The 17,469-nt window shown below is 38.7% G+C and overlaps 1 protein-coding gene across 3 annotated transcripts in view; it reads left to right on the forward strand.

The window, feature by feature from the left end:
• The window catches only part of VCL (vinculin), a 100,070-nt gene that overhangs the window by 43,587 nt on the left and 39,014 nt on the right, over window positions 1–17,469 (forward strand). For all 3 annotated transcript variants that reach the window (XM_032608022.1, XM_032608021.1, XM_032608020.1), the window contains exons 3-6: window positions 10,612–10,762; window positions 10,943–11,051; window positions 13,901–14,023; window positions 15,436–15,596. In XM_032608022.1, coding sequence (XP_032463913.1) covers window positions 10,612–10,762; window positions 10,943–11,051; window positions 13,901–14,023; window positions 15,436–15,596 — 544 coding nt within the window. The remainder of the gene's footprint in view (window positions 1–10,611; window positions 10,763–10,942; window positions 11,052–13,900; window positions 14,024–15,435; window positions 15,597–17,469) is intronic.

The raw sequence follows: 17,469 nt of genomic DNA on the forward strand, positions 1-17,469 counted from the left end.
GGATCAGAATCTCTTCTCCCTTCACAGATGCTAGATTTGAACAGGGGTGAAAGAAGGTGGGGAGAAAGACTAGGACTAGTCATTCAGGCTTTAAAGGATTCAAAGGTTGTGACTCATAAGCTGCCAGCAAGACTTGAGGAGGATGTAGCTTGGGCAGCAGTGACACTTCGAACCTTCCCATCCCCAACATGCTGCTTCCCTTTCAGTTATCTCTGGGCTCTGGCAGAATCCTGTTTTGTTTGAAGGGAAGTTGAAACTGGCTACATACCCTCCTAATCTCATCTGAAATAAAAGAATTTAGTGAGCCTTTGATGTTTATGTGTGTTTTAGCTTTGTTATCTCAATGTACATGTTCTAGCAAAAAGAGTGTGGTGTTGCTGTTAAAGGGTTTTGAATGTTTTCAGTATGACTCATTGTGGTTTTTAATTTTAGTTTTGGGTGTACACATGCAGTGTCTGGTACTGTCACTGAGTTAGGTCAGGGAAAGGAATAATTTGTGGATGAGGCCTGTAGGATCTTTAAATCTAGGAGCACAGGGTTGGAACAGGATGTTATAGTGTTACCACACAGTATACACAGGGGTGAGTTGGTGCTGGGCACTTGCTACTTGAACTAGATTAAAGTTTGTCATTGTACTCAGTGTTCCTAACTTCCTCCTAAAAACTAACTGCTTGTAGCCTTCACTCAGGTTTCTGAATGACTAATGGCCAAGACTTCTTGACCTTTCTCAAAATGGCAGTGCCAGGAGCAAAGCGTATTGGCTGGTACTGGGAAGCCACGGAATGACTCTGCTTTTAAAGTAAGATTAGTGCCAAATGGCTAGTATATAAAAGAATACTTTATTTTCACACATCTCCCTGAGTCTTTTGAAATCTTTACACATATTATTATCAGTTTTAAAATCATATGTATATGCACAAAAATATACGAGGATGGAATGAGTTGTATAGAGGTATACAACTAGAGGCCATATTTCCTATTTGAGGGATACTAGAAAGACTGCATTATCACTTGCTAATACGTGGAATTTCATTAGAGCTCGTTCTTCAGGTTAACAGTTTAAATGCTTGAATACATAGTGAAGGGAGAATCTTTGAGTCATCAGCAGTTATTTTTACTGATCTGCAGTTAGGTTCTAAATATGGGAAAGCAGAGTGTTTGAGGGCCTGCCCCTTACCCACAACCCCTGGCCTCTCACCCAGGCCTTATATTTATGAAGGGCCTGGACTTCAGTATTTTCTTTGAATGGTATATGTGTAGTCATAGAGGAAGAGAGGGATTCTTAAAAGAAAATGTTTATTGTGAAATTAAAATTATTCAATGTAACGACTTAAATATACCACCATGTTTATGACCCTGTTTCAGCATTTCTTCATTTTTAAATATGATAGGCTTCTCAAACTTGGAAGTAATCTGGGCCTTTCTTGATCTCTCAGAGGCCCTGCCCAGTTAGGAAGGGAAGGAGAGTCTCAACATGGGTTAAGAAGACAGCAGGAATAGCCCGGCCAGTCGATTTTGCCTGCCAGATAATTATACCAGGGCAAGCCTGGTTGGAAATGGACATGCTGGGTGCCATGGCCACAGTGGTGGAAAGCCTCACCCACCAGCTGACTGTGTTCTTTCTTCCTCCCACCTGTTTCCTTCCTATCTACCAAGTGTTGTCTGTGCTTTTTGTGATTGGATATGCTTGTGGTCTGACCAGCTCTTTCTCTTGAAAGGACAAGTCCCAAGATGTAAACACCTGCTTCCTTGGATGTGCTCCAGGGTAATCTGACTTCCATGATGTCAGATTTTCAGGTGTTCTGCTCCATAGCACTGCAGTCTTTAGTAAGCAGAATGCATTTTTTGTGATAGTGTTTATAATCTAAATGGCTATACTGTCTAAGGTCAGGTTTTATTAAAACAGTGAATTTGGTATGGGGTAGTTTCCACCCCACCCCCCAACATGTTTTTTGGGGGTGGGGTGAAAGTTTCTTGTTGAATGTTTTAGAGAGCTTTTTGATTTAAAGTTATACAGCGGTATATGTCTAAATAGGCCCATCAGACTCTCTCCTTTAAGGAGGCATACCTTGTTTCATTGCACTTAACTTTATTGTGCTTTGCAGATACTGCATTTTTCACAAATTGAAGGTTTGTAGGAACCCTACACTGTCAGATGATGGTTAGCATTTTTTAGCAATAAAGTATTTTAAAATTAAGGTATATACATTGTTTTTCTTAGGCATAATGCTATTGCATGCTTAATAGACTACAGTGGAGTGTAAACATAACTTTTATATATTTACAGTAGAGTGTAAACATAACTTTTATATGCATAACATTTATAGACTACAGTGGAGTGTAGACATAACTTTTATATGTGTTTATATGCACACAAAACATTTGTGTGTCTCACTTTATTGTGATATTTGCTTTATTTCTGTGGGCTGGAACCAAACCCTCAGTATCTCCAAGGTCTGCCTGTATTATTTTGTCCAAAGCTGTCTCTCTCCCTTCCTCATCTAAATCAGTGAGCTGGGATATGATAACTGATTTTTTTTTTTTTGCGGTATGCGGGCCTCTCACTGTTGTGGCCTCTCCCGTTGCGGAGCACAGGCTCCGGATGCGCAGGCCCAGCGGCCATGGCTCACGGGCCCAGCCGCTCCATGGCATGTGGGATCCTCCCGGACCAGGGCACGAACCCGTGTCCCCTGCATCGGCAGGCGGACTCTCAACCACTGCGCCACTAGGGAAGCCCATGATAGCTGATTTTGACAGAAGCCGATTGAGATTGTTTGGCTTCAGGGTGAGGAAGTTACCTGTCCTTTGTGATAGTGAACTGCCCTCCCTAGTCAAACCAGGTCTATTGCAAATACATGTTATTATTCACAGAAAGAACTCTTGACTGTGTGTGTGCATGCATGTGTTTGTGTGTGTGTGTGTGTGTGAGAGAGAGAGAGAGAGAGAGAGAGGGGAGAGAGGAGAGAGGTGGGGGGAGCGGAGAGAATGTTATTCCATTGGAAAAACAACTCAGAGATGCTGTGAGGAGAATCATCATTATAAGTAGTACTGAACTTCTGAGGGCAGAAGCAGTGTTGTCTTCACCTTCTCTATCACAACTGTCCTAATCTCTTAGGTAAAAATGACTACTTCCACTTTTGTGTCCCCTCAGCATGTGCTGGGCATACTTTTAAATACTAATTTGTATTTGTTTATATGTATGTCTTGTCCTACCAAGGTGGTAACCCCTTAAAAGTAGGGACTTAAAAAAAGTCTAGGGAGTTCCCTGGTGGTCCAGTGGTTAGGACTCGGCACTTTCACTGCTGTGGGCCTGGGTTCAATCCCTCGTCGGGGAACTAAGAGATCCCGCAAGCCGCACAGTGTGCCCACCCCCACCCCCCGCAAATCTAGTTCTAGGACTTGTGTAGCATGTAGTAGGTCTTCAGTATGTTAAATGAACAAATTTATGAAAAAATTAAACTAAAGGAATTTAAGATTCTCACTTCTGGATGCAGTCTAGAAGAACCTTTAAAAATGTCTTGTGGCAGTGAATCTTTATAATCTCTAGATCTGTTTTCCTTTTATTTTTCTTAAATAAAAAATTCAGCATAAGTTAAAGCGTCTTGATTAGTGATAATTGAAATCACATGGAACTGAGTAGATTGGAACCTTTCCATCTCTTAAATTGTGTGGGTTTATATCATGTAGTAATTCTGTGAAGAATGTATTAGAGGGTTATGAGTGGGTCCTGTGAGGCTGTCATTGGTCCATTGATCTAAAGCATAAGAGCTTCCTATTAATTTAGGTTGAAGACTCAGAGGCAGAGAGAAGCCTTAAAATGTGCTAGCTGATTGATTTAAAGTAGCTAAATCAATATTATTAGTATATAGTCAAGATTTATAATTATTTAGGAAATGGACCTTATCCCTACTGTCATCCTCTAAAATGCTTTTTAAAAATTCAGATTTGTATTAAAAAGTAGAAGATCACTTTAAGAAGTCAGGCAGCTTGAATGTTTAAATAAAATCTCATTTTCCACAGACAAGACAGACTCTTTCCTGTTTCTGCCTACTGGTTAGTCATGATGGGATTTGTTTGGCTTTATGAATGCCATTAAATTTTAATGTACAGATCAGATGTCTCATTGTAGGTAAAAGGAAAGGGTGTAGTGTCTGTTTTGGCCCTATCATTTTACCACACAAGGGAACCATTAGTGGAGAATCAAATTGATTCCTGTAAAGCTTTTCCATTTCATCTTTTTTTTTTTCTTCTTTCCTTTCTCCATGATGGTTATTCCTTTCATTTATTTTTTGCTTTTTCCAAATTTGAAACACTTGTGCAGTAACTGTGTCCTTTCAAATAGGTGTAGTGTGATAGTTGCATTCTGTGGTGCTTATGTTTGTTTGCTATAATTTCATCAAGGTTCATGTTACCTGGAAATAAAATTAAGTTTGTGACCTTTTAAAGTTAATGATTTCTATGGCCAGATGGTTTCATGATCTCCTGTACTTGGTGAAAATCCATTCATTCATTCAATAAATGTTTATTGAGCATTTATTATGTGTCAGGGATTCTACTCTGTGAATATAGGATATACAGGGTCCTTGACCTTGCTGAACTTACACTCTTGTGGGAGATAGCAAAAACAAAACTGGGAGGGTTTATGTCTCATGGGAGCACGTAAGAAAGGTACTTATAGGATGGTTTCATGAAGGAACAGTCATTTAAAAATGGTACCTAAAAGAATGAGTAGGGGTTAGTCAAGCAAAAGAGGGGGGAGAGAGAGAGAGAGAGAGAGAGGTTTCAGCTAGAAGGAATGGCTGTAAAAAAATACCTTGAAGGGCTTCCCTGGTGGCGCAGTGGTTGAGAGTCTGCCTGCCGATGCAGGGGACACGGGTTCGTGCCCCGGTCTGGGAGGATCCCACATGCCGCGGAGCGGCTGGGCCCGTGAGCCATGGCCGCTGGGCCTGCGCGTCCGGAGCCTGTCCTCCGCAACGGGAGGGGCCACAGCAGTGAGAGGCCCGCGTAACGCATAAAAAAAAAAAAAAAAAAAAAAAAAAAAATACCTTGAAGCATGAGGCCAGTGCTCTTCAACTAGTGGTCTTCAATAAGTGGCTGACATCACTAAAAGACTTTCGAAACACTTGAATATTTTTGAATACCTTGGATATTTTAAAGTTTTCATTTAAATATTTTTAAATCATAAGTTTAGTTGCAAAGCATGTGTTTTCTGCCCTGTTGTGTGTTATATACACATCTTAAATATGTTTCTCTGTAAATTTAGCTCATTTAATTTGTGGAAAACATCTGCCACAGTCCTTTGCAAAACCAGTTCTCATTGTCTAACTAGTCAGCAGAATCAGATTTACTTTTTATTAACTTTGTGTTTTAAAAAAGGTCTTGCTTTTAGTCAGTCAGTTATCTTTTAAAGATTTAAACAATAAGAAAAAATGTGTTTATATATTGATGCACATATTTACCATTTTGTGCTCTTCATTTGTTTCTGTAAATCCAAACTTCTATCTGGTATACTTTTCTTTCTTCCTGAAGGACTTCCTTTAAACTTTCTTATAGCTCAGATCTGCTGGGTGATGAATTCTTTTAACCCTTACATAGCTGAAAAAGTCTTTATTTTGCCCTAATTTTTGAAATATTTTCTTTGGGTCTACTCAAAGTTCTTCAGTACTTTGCTCTACTATTCTCTGGGTTGCATTGTTTCCAGTGAGAAGTCTGTTGTTACTCTTATCTTTGTTCCTCTGTAATATAAAGTGTCTCATTTTTCTCTGGCTGCTTTTAATATTTTCTCTTCATTATTGGTTTTAAGTACCTTCATTATGATGTACCTTGTTGTAATTCCCTTGATATTTTTTGTGCTTGGGTTTTATTGAGCTTTTTGGACTTGGGGCTTTAATTAAGTTTTAATTAAGTTTATAAAAGTTGTGGCCATTATTTCTTCAAATATTTTTTTCTGTCCCCTTTTCTGTCCTTTGGGGACTTCAACTGCACACATATTAGGCTGCTTGGAGCTGTGCCACAGCTCACTGATGCTCTGTTCATTTTCTTTTAAGTTTTGTTTTCTCCCATTTTAGGTAATTTTCATTGCTAGCACTTCAGTTTCAATAATCTTCTTCATGCAATATCTTATCTGTTAGTAATCTATCCAGTGTATTTTTGTATCTCTAGTTGTTCTATTTCCGTATTTTTTATATCTTTCATTTATCTACTCAGTCTTTCCTTTAGCTTTTGAACACATAGAATACAGTTATAGGAACTATTTTAGTGTTCTTGTCTACTAATTCTGTCCTCTGTGTCATTTCTGGGTTGGTTTTGAATGATTGTTTTTTCCTCTTTGTTATGGGTGGTATTTTCATGCCTTTTTGTATGCCTGGTAAATTTCAGTTGGATGCCAGTGTCATATTACTCTTGTAACAAACACAATATAAATGTTTTATCTTACAATTCTGGAGGTCTGAAGCCCAGAATGAGTTAGCAGAGTTGTGTTCCTTCTGGAGATTCTAGGAATGGATCCATTTCTTTGCCTTTTCTAGCCACTAGAAGCTGTCTGAATTCCTTAAAACCCCCATCACTCCAACCTCTGCTTCTGTTACCTGTCTTTCTGGTTCTGTTGTCAAATTATAGTGAGGTAATACCTTCAATGTGCTGATAAAATAATTGTCAACCAGAATTCTGTACTACTGAAGTAATCTTTGAAGGATGAGGACAAAGTAGGCATTTTCAAACAAACCAAAACGGAGACATTTTGTCACCAGCAGACTCTTACTAGAGGAAATGCTAAAGAATGTCCTTCAGACAATAGTCAGATGATTCCAGGTATAATGCCTGAGATACAAGAGGGAATGATTAGCCAACATATTGGACAGTTTGTTTGTAAATATAAACAAACTTTGACTTATACAATAATGTAATGCCTAACAAGATTTAAAAGTTGAAAGTAAAAGATACAGGGCTTCCCTGGTGGTGCAGTGGTTGGGAGTCCGCCTGCCGATGCAAGGGATGCGGGTTCGTGCCCCGGTCCGGGAAGATCCCACATGCCGCGGAGCGGCTGGGCCCGTGAGCCATGGCCACTGAGCCTGCGCGTCTGGAGCCTGTGCTCCGCAACGGGAGAGGCCACAACAGTGAGAGACCCGCGTACCGCAAAAAAAAAAAAAAAAAAAGATACAGCATTTTGTACCTGAAAACAATAACATAAACATGAAACAAAACTTGAAAACAATAGCATAAAGGTCAGGAAAGGGGTGATTGGGAATTAAGTATGTTAAGATCATTCTGTTGTTTGGGGAGGAAGTACAATTATTGACTCATTTTATTTATTTATTTTTAAAGTTAATTTATTTTTGGCTGCGTTGGGTCTTTGTTGCTGTGCATGGGCTTTCTCTAGTTGTGGCGTGTGGGCTTCTCATTGTGGTGGCTTCTCTTGTTGTGGAGCACAAGAGAAGGCTCTAGGTGTGTGGGATTCAGTAGTTGTGGCATGCGAACTCTAGAGCGTAGGCTCAGTAGTCATGGTGCATGGGCTTAGTTGCTCCACGGCATGTGGAATCTTCCTGGACCAGGGCTCAAACCCGTGTGCCCTGCATTGGCAGGCAGGGTCTTAACCACTGTGCCACCAGCGAAGTCCTTATTGACTCATTTTAGATTGTTACCATGCCAAGTATGCATGCTAAACTATTTAATGAACCACAAAAGTAATAAAACATAAAGTATATGACCTATAAAATAGTAAAGGGAATAAGAAAAATATAGAAAAAGACTCTCAATCCGCCCCCCCAATATATCAATAATAATAAATTTAAATGAGCTAAGTTATTAAGTTAAAAGTTGCTAACCTGGATTAAAACTGTGTACTTATATGTATATATGTAGTTATAAAGACACATCTAAAATATAAGGATACTGAGAGTTAGAAAGTTATATACCAGTCAGGTAAAATAGTCAAAGAAAGCTGGTTTACAATATTAATATCAGCAACAAACTTTATTGGAGATATAAAGAGGTATCACATAATGATAAATAGGTTCAGATTACAAGAAGGATATAATAATTGTAAATTTATATGTACCTAATAAGTTAGCCTCAATATATGAAAAACAAAAACAGCTGCAAGGGGATATGGACAAATCTGTTGTCATGGTGCAAGATTTTATCACTCAGTGATTGATAGATAAAACAGACCAAAAGAATCAGCAAGGATATAGAAGATTTGAACAGCACAATTAACAAGCTTGAGCTGATGGAATATGTGAAATATTTCACCTAAAAATTAGAGCAAACTCATTCTTTTCAAGCACACAGAAAATTATACCCTTTAAAATTACTAATTGTATATTATATAACTTTCACCTCAAACTATATCGAAATCAATTTTGGTCTATCATATTGGTAAAGATACATAAGTCTGATTATACATTGAGTTGTTGAATCTGTGAGGAAACAGACCCACTGTGTCATCCACTGTGGTGGGAGTGTAAATTGATAACTTCTGTGGATGACAATATGGCAACGTTTGTCAAAATTATTAATGTCCATACCTATGACTCAGCAGTTCCATTTCTAGATAGTATCCTACAGATATACACATTTAAAAATGATATTTATTGGGCTTCCCTGGTGGCTCTGTGGTTGGGAGTCTGCCTGCCGATGCAGGGGACACGGGTTCGTGCCCCGGTCCAGGAAGATGCCGCGGAGCGGCTGGGCCCGTGAGCCATGGCCGCTGAGCCTGTGCGTCCGGAGCCTGTGCTCCGCAACGGGAGAGGCCACAACAGTGAGAGGCCCGCGTACCAAAAAAAAAAAAAGGTATTTATTGGGAATTCCCTGGTGGTCCAGTGGTTAGGACTTGGGGATTTCACTGCTGGGGCCCGGGTTCAATCCCTGGTTGGGAAACTAAAATCCCACAAACTATGCAGCACGGCCAAAAAAAAAATGTTTATTCAAGGTGATTCATTGCAGCATGCTAATAAATTAGGGACTAGTTATGTAGCTGTATAAAACAATGAGGAGGCTCTTTGGGTACTTCTACTAGAACATCACCAAGTTAAATTAAGTGAAAAAATCAGAATGCGGAGAGTATGCATAGTATGATCCTATTCGTGTAAAAATGGTGGAAGCCTATGTTTTTGTTTCTTTGTGCATAAAGTGTCTTTATTTTGAAGAATACAGAGGAAACACATAACTTTGGCTGCAAGTAGATGGAATTTGAATGCCTAGGAGATAGTCGAGGGAAGAAAAATTTTCACTGTATGCCTCAGGGTTTTATATATGTGTATATGATTTTGTCATATGTATGGGTATATGTATATATGTTATGTAATTTCAAATTTAATTTTAATTTAAAAATTTAAAAGGAACAGAAAATAACCAGTCATCTAAGACTGATCAAAAGCCACGCCAGTGAGGTCTTGCTCTTTGCTGATATTTATTATGTGCTGCCTTATGGCTCTGAAGTTTGTGAATTACCAAAGTATGCTTTTTGAGAGTTAGAATAGTGTTTTTTGCATCTTTATATACATACCTATAGTGTCCATAGCCCAATGCTTTTTATGTAGTTGAAATTAATATGTTGGTTTAATTCTATTTTTTAACAAGACTGTGTTATACTTGTTGAGTTTTTATATTATTTCATTTGATATAACTCTCTGTGATGTGGGCTTTTATTTGCATGGGACATTTTCTGTATTTCCAAATAAGAATGTGTAATTTTGGCTAAATATTTTAACTTAAAGTAATTTGTTGCATGTAAGTTACTCAGTGATAACATAATGGATTTACTGAATGTGAGGAAATGATCTGTTAGGTCCTTTTCAACTCTGTACAGAAGAATAATTGAATGAATGAATACATTTTAGTAGTACAAGAGGGTCAAGGAGAATACTTGCTTTATGCATTTCGGGTTCCTTTTTTAAATGACCCGCCCCCCCGCCCCCCCCCCCCCCCCCCCCCCCCCCCCCGAAAAAAAGACACCTTTGGCTGATCGGGTCATCTGTGTTATTAAACTATATTATATTAAACTATTACTAACTGATTCAGTTATTAATGCCAGTGACATTTTAATTAACAGCATAGTTTTTATAGGGTTGTTTTCAAACTGTACAGTTTGTCAAACGAATCCATTTGGCTAGATGAAAGAAAAATTTATGCATTACCTCATACTTTTGCTTTGTGTTTCCTCCTATTTCTTTGGTTTGTCTGATTATTAAATTTCCCTTAACACAGTGCTTTGGTATTTTATTTCCGATGTTGAATCTGAAACTGTTGTCAGGGATATCAGTTCTTTGTGTAAGTGTCTTTTAATGGCATATGTATGTAGGGTGAATAGGAAGGAAACAAAGGAGTTACAGAGATATAGCAACTTAAAGTAAAAGGTCCAAAACTTTTTCTCATTATTTTTTGTTGCCAGGAAATAATGAAGAACAAGGGCTTAGTGCAGTGAATGAAAGAATGTACTGCCCTTAATGTAAATTTTAAAAGCTGGAAACTTAGGTTCTATTATAATGGTCTTGGCTATTTTCCATATAGGAAAAAAATGTGAATTTATGTCCATTTACATTCTTTGCATTTGCATGTGATATTCTTCTGCTTGGTTCTGCCAGTGAGTTAACTCCATGTTCCTCCCCACAGGGTGGAGAATGCTTGCACCAAGCTTGTCCAGGCAGCCCAGATGCTTCAGTCAGACCCTTACTCAGTGCCTGCTCGAGATTATCTAATTGATGGATCAAGGGGCATCCTCTCTGGCACATCAGACCTGCTCCTCACCTTCGACGAGGCTGAGGTAGATAACCTGAGGCCCATGCAGACCTCTTCCAGACAAAAAGCCCAGCCTTAAAAGATAATAATGGAGGATTGAGGATTGTTTAGGATGACAAAATGTTGACTAGCTACACATCTGAATGACTGTGTTTTTTACTTATCGTTTACTCAATTGACTGAATACTATGAAATATATTTTCAGGTTCGTAAAATTATTAGAGTTTGCAAAGGAATTTTGGAATATCTTACAGTGGCAGAGGTGGTGGAAACTATGGAAGATTTGGTCACTTACACAAAGAATCTTGGACCAGGTTAGTCATATCCTACTTTTATAACAGAATTTTTTATGGATTGTCCATGTTTGATCAAGAGGAAAGGGGTACTCCTCCCTACTTTTTTTGTGGAAGATAGGTAATGATGCATTGAACTTTTAGTTGTCTCTGCTCTGTTGATGGAGCTGACTCTGTGCTTCTACTGAAGAGATATCATTGTCTCTGAAAGCTGAATCTGCTTTCTACAGATCCTGGCCCTGTCTAGTGAACTAAACTAGACATTGCAAATGTTGCTGGAGAATGTAGGAAATAATTTCCTATTACTGCAGTGCTCAAGGCCACCCTGAATCCTGACCTCTTCATTCCACATTATACAGCGTTCCTTCACTGTCTGCCAGCTGGCCTGTAGCTCTCTGTGACCTCTTAGCTTGCTCATTAGCCTGCCTACTATTATGGATTCATGCCGTTGCCCAAGGCTGCATAATATAATCAGACCTAGAAGGAGAGAAGAACTTCTGTGGCTAAATCTGAGAGTTCAGTATTCAAAATACATGAACAGATACCAGCTTTTGGTGTTATAGACATATAACATGAACTTGAGGCTCCTTAAAGTATGAATTAGACCAATGACAAGACATATCAGATGTTTGATTTGTTAGTATTAAGAATCACATATTATCTTATAAAATTCTTTTGTCTTACATAAAATGTATTTCCTTGAGGTTTCAGTGCAGTCATCCTGTAAACTTAAGGCAGTTTAGAATTTCTCTGAGCTGTCATCGAAAATCGCTGGGAAATGGCTTTAGAGCAGTACCCTTTAAACTTTCTCCTAGCACTGTGAAGAAATTTTATTTCTTCAAATGAAATCTTGTGCAGATGAATTGGGAGATTGGGATTGACATATATATACTACTATGTATAAAGTAGATAACTAATGAGAACCTACTGTATGGCACAGGGAACTCGGTGCTCTCTGGTGACCTAAATGGGAAGAAAATCCAAAAAAGAGGGGATATATGCAGAAACTGACACAGCAGTGTAAAGCAACTATACTCAAATTAAAAAATAAAATAGACAAGCAACAAGGATATATTGTATAGCAGGGAATTACAGCCATTACCTTGTAATAACTTTTAATGGAGTATAATCTGTAAAATACTGAATCACTATGCTGTATACCTGAAACTAATATTGTAAATGAGCTATACTTCAATAAAAAAATCTAATGAAATAATGAAAAAATAAATCTTTGCAGAATCCCAACATATAAAATACAGAAATGGAGCTACTCTGGATGAAGCAGAGGCAGCCCCACCCTTTCCATCTCCCTTTGGGTGCCCCTTGACGATCTGTGAACCTGCTTAAGAAGTTCTAAGAGCAGTTGGAAAACCAAAGTGTTAGAGAATCACATAGTACCCTTGAATAATAACCAAAGTAGCAAAAAGTGCTAGCATGCTAACTCCAAAACACCAGATGCTTTCATATGCTGTCATCACCATAATTATTATTATTATTATTTTTAAAATTTATTGTATTTATTTATTTTTGGCTGCATTGCTGTGCGTGAGCTCTTAGTTGCGGCGAGCGGGGCTACTCTTCGTTGCGGTGGGCAGGCTTCTCACTGCAGTGGTTTCTCTTGTTGCAGAGCACGGGCTCCAGGCGCGCGGGCTTCAGTAGTTGTGGCACACGAGCTCCAGAGCGCAGTCTCAGTAGTTGTGGCACACGGGCTTTGTTGCTCGTGGCATGTGGGATCTTCCCAGACCAGGGATCGAGCCCGTGTCCTCTGCATTGGCAGGCCGATTCTTAACCACTGTGCCACCAGGGAAGCCCCCATAATTATTTTTATTTGTTTCTAATTATAAAAGTGATACATCCTTACTTTGGATAAGTTGGAAAGTACAGAAAAATTTAAAGATGAAAACAATACACATTATTGTAATTCTTAAGATTTTTTTCAGCCGCTAGTTTCTTAGCCCAGGCACACCTTGCTTCACTTTCTTGTGCTTCACACATAACTGCGTTCTTACAAATTGAAGGTTTGTGGCAACCCTGTCTCAAGCAAGTTTATTGGTGCCATTTTTCCAATAGCATTTGTTCACTTCATGTCTCTGTGCCACATTTTGGTAATTCTCACAATATTTCAAATTTTTTCATTATTATATTGTTATGGTGATCTGTGATCACTGATCTTTGATGTTACTACTGAAAAGATTATGATTTATTGAAGGCTTAGATGATAGTTGGCATTTTTTAGCATAAAGTATTTTTAAATTAAGGTATGTACATTGTTTTTTTAGACATAGTGCTATTGCATACTTAATAGACTACAGTATAGTGTAGACATAACTTTTATATGCACTGGGAAACTAGAACATGCCTGTGACTCGTTTTATTATGATATTCACTTCATTGCAGTGGTCTGGAACTGAATCCGCAGTATCTTTGAGGTGTGCCTGTACTAGGCTCACATAAGATTCTTATACACATAGGTTCAGTGGCCAGGTACATGGCATGAAAGCTGGTATGGTAGCCAGGCAAAGTATTTTTCCCCCCACTTGTGAATTTTTTTTCAAATGTATATTTACTAATTGCAACATTTAAAAAATATTTGTTAATGTATTTATGTCAAATGTGTGAAAATTATGTCACATTTAGGATTTATATTTAATAAATTGCTTTTAATGAGAAGAATAAAGTTGCATTAATTTAGAACTGTCCTGAAAAATTCTATGTCATGAATGCTAGAGTTCAGTGATAGTATCTGTTGTTTAAATAAGTGGACAGTCAGTTTGGACTTTCACAGTAATTCATAATGGATTTAGGCTCAGAAAGCCAGACTCTGGATTGTTTCACGGCTCACTCTGCACAATTTATTCCCTGTGCCCTAGGAATGACTAAGATGGCCAAGATGATTGATGAGAGGCAGCAGGAACTGACTCACCAGGAGCACCGAGTGATGTTGGTGAACTCAATGAACACCGTGAAAGAGTTGCTGCCAGTTCTCATTTCAGGTATTTTCTGTCTGTACTTTATCTTACAGAAAAAAAACATGTTAACATGTTTTAAACTCTGGTGTTTATTTTCTTTTGCTGTTTAGTTGCATGTCTTTCAGCCTGAGTAAAAATGCAGCTGATTAGCTAAGAACCAGTATTTATCTTCTCTAATGCTCTCCTTCTCTTGCTCTTTGTTTGAAATTGCTCTCCTGTTGCCTCATACTGTTCTCTTGAAGTTCTAACAGGCCCTTTTCTCCTCTAGAAACTCTAGTTTTGGATGTATGGATTTTGACACCTTTATTTGTACTCAGAAAAAACAATTAGGAGCTGGAATGGATATTATAGAGCACTGTATAGTAAGGAAGTGAACCCACAGCCCTTTCCTAGAAGATATTTAACTCTTCTGTACGTTGAAGAGCAGGTGGTGTACACCAACTAGGACCACGTTCCCGTTGGGCAGAGCCCAGAAATGCAAACATGGTGGCTGCTCTCTCAACTAGCAAAAGGGAGTTGCACTTATTGAGTGTCTAGTATGTACCAGACATCTCATGGTTTATGTAAATTATCCTTGTCAAGTTGTGGTTTAGTTGGTTTAAGTCTCAGAGGGCAGCTTTATCTTCAGAATTTTATAAGGCATGTTACTGTAATCGCCAGCTACTGCCTTCCTCCTTTGTAATTTCAAGTAGTAGCTAAAATAGGGGATGTGAGTGTAAGAGTTCAGAAAGCCCTTACATGAACTAGAAAACAAAAATTTGTAAATAGCGCCTTATAATCTTCTCAAAAATATGTTTTTGAGACCAACTGTTCCATATGGCAGAAAGGTTGTTGGGAAGAATCTTTCTTTCTAATCTGGGTAACTCAATAAAGCATTGATTAATCTTTGTTTTTATAATTTTAGTTAGTTTATAAGAAGATATTCTCTCCTCTAGTGTTTCGTTATTATTTTCTTCTTCACTTTTAGGGTTTAGATAGTCCCTGCTATATGTTAAGATAAATCATGGAAGATAAACTGAACACTTTGGGATCTTCCACTAGGATTGGGTCAAGCGGCGTTCTTTGGTTACAGTTTTACTGACTGTTTTTATCTCGTCACATTAGGTTTGTGTTTGATGGGGCCAGTGTTAGGGCTGGGATGATAATTGATTTAGAAGGATAGTGGATATTTTGTGACTGTGGATCTTCAGTATATGCATGTTAAATTAGTTTTCTGATCATGATGTGGTGAAGTTTTGTACCTTGAGCTTTCTTAACAGTGAAGGTTGCTGATACTGGAACTTTAATGGCAGACTTGCAGTGTTTGTTTTCATATTCTTTTTTAAGACCTTAGAAGCCCAAAACATGTTCACAGTGTGGAACATCTTGTGTGAATATTGTAATACAGCAAGATTAAATTCCAGGCTTAGTTTCTGATCTTTTGTTTATTTTTACAGCTATGAAGATTTTTGTAACAACTAAAAACTCAAAAAACCAAGGAATTGAAGAAGCTTTGAAAAATCGTAATTTTACTGTAGAAAAGATGAGCGCTGAAATTAATGAGATCATTCGTGTATTACAACTCACTTCTTGGGACGAAGATGCCTGGGCCAGCAAGGTAAGTGTTATTGGGGGAGAAATAAGCAAAATCCCCAATTTTCCCTTCCTGGGGATGTGATTGTCTCACATTTTTTCTTGTAATTGTGTGTAGCATAAGACTACTTAGATATTATGAAAGTATTTTCTTCTTTACTTTTGTAAAATAAAGGGTTATGGGTTACTTCCTGCTTTTGCACTTTTCCTTTGCTCTGAGGTAGAACAGACAAATAGGTATGCAGGGTGAATGTTGGTTGAAAGCTAGGATGTAGCTTTTCCTTCAAGCTGGAGTCTCATGGATTGGGCTGGTGGAGGAATTCTGGTGTGGTGTATACTCCCCTGGGTGGGAGCCCTGCCTTTCATGTGGGTGGTTGTTGCTAGGTGACTAAGTAAGATACAGAATATGCCTATGACTGAATTTTATGGAAAACTTTTCATAACCAATTTTTGACCCAGAGAAATCTACAAAGGAAACTCTTGACATTTCTAGGTGTGTCCCTTCATCATTCTGTTTTCCCTAAAGAGAGCTTAACTGAAATATTAGTTTTCACGTTTGTCAGTTAGTTTGAGGGGTCCCTTTACCCTTGGTCTAGAATTTCCTCTTGAATTCCAGAAGGGTTGGTGGATTCCGCCTAGAGCCCAGCAGCGGTGGTTTGAGGTGCTGCTGCTCTGGTCTGCTGCTTGTCTAGTGATTGGGAACAGAGACACTTGGGTTTACACTTCCCTTGTAGGAGCCCAAGATGCAGGCAGTGGGGGGAACACATTGTCTCCAGGATCCAGCTTCCCCCACTGTGTGGACTCAAATGCTATCTCCAGGGCCACCCAGCAGGCTGGTGGCAGACTACAGAGGGGATATTGTAGTATGATTTCCACTGGGTGCCCAGTAGGGCTCTGTTTGTCCTCCAGGACACCTATAAGGTAAGGTCGAAGCTGGGGCTAAAATCAACAGTCTCTCTTTGTTGACCAGAAAGTTAAACTAAGAGTGGAGGAGAAATTAGTCAGATTATCTTAACTATGGATTTGTTTTCAGAGGCATGAAGTTCTTGAACAAGTTCTAAGACTGTATTTTAAATCCATATAGTAAAATCATGTAACGTCTTTGATATTTTACTTAATTTTGCTTTTGCATATTTGATAACTTTCACTTCCCTGTTATGACTTCTTTATGCATCTTTTTTTTTGTTCTCTTGTTTGTTTTATTCTTTTTCTCACGTTTAGAAGGTAAGCTTTCTCTTGCCCTCTAGTTTCTTTTTTGCTTAAAAAGAGAAAAAGCATGTCTGTGAGGTTTTCTTGTGCTGTGTGCCGTGCCTCATTCCGCGTGCCGGTGTGTAACACTGTGCTTGAATATGCGTCAGAATTTGACTTAATACGGGACTCTGGGGCTGTGCTGGGCAGACTGTTTGGCTCATGTGGAGCTGTTTCTTTGGGGGAAGCAAAAGGAAAGACATTACTATGGGATGTCAGGCTTTCTATATTTGGTGGGTGCTTTCCTCTCTTTGAGCAGTCTCCTGGGAACTGTTTTGGTCTGGTCGTTCCCACTGACTTCACTTGAGGGGCAGATTTCCCCAGGTAGCTGGGTGACCCCTAAGTTACCAGTGGACCTTGCTCTTAGGAAAGGAAACTTCCAGCTGTTGCTATCTCTGTATTTGCCTCTCCTACCAGTTTCCTTTGCAGGCTCTGGAATTTGACTTTTGGAGATGCATCATTGAGGTTTTAAGCCATAATGAAAATGGGTAGGCTAGAGAGTCTAGATGGGGCACCTGTCCTTCACAATAATCCTAGCATTAAAAATCAAAAGGAAAAAAGTCAGGTGTACCTAAAGTTTTTCCTAACTTCAGTACCTGGCTCACTGCATGTTCTGCTATCTAAGCTGTGAATCAGCCGTTGTTGTCCAT

Source organism: Phocoena sinus, chromosome 16 (genome assembly GCF_008692025.1).
Source record: "Phocoena sinus isolate mPhoSin1 chromosome 16, mPhoSin1.pri, whole genome shotgun sequence".
Classification (NCBI taxonomy): domain Eukaryota; kingdom Metazoa; phylum Chordata; class Mammalia; order Artiodactyla; family Phocoenidae; genus Phocoena; species Phocoena sinus.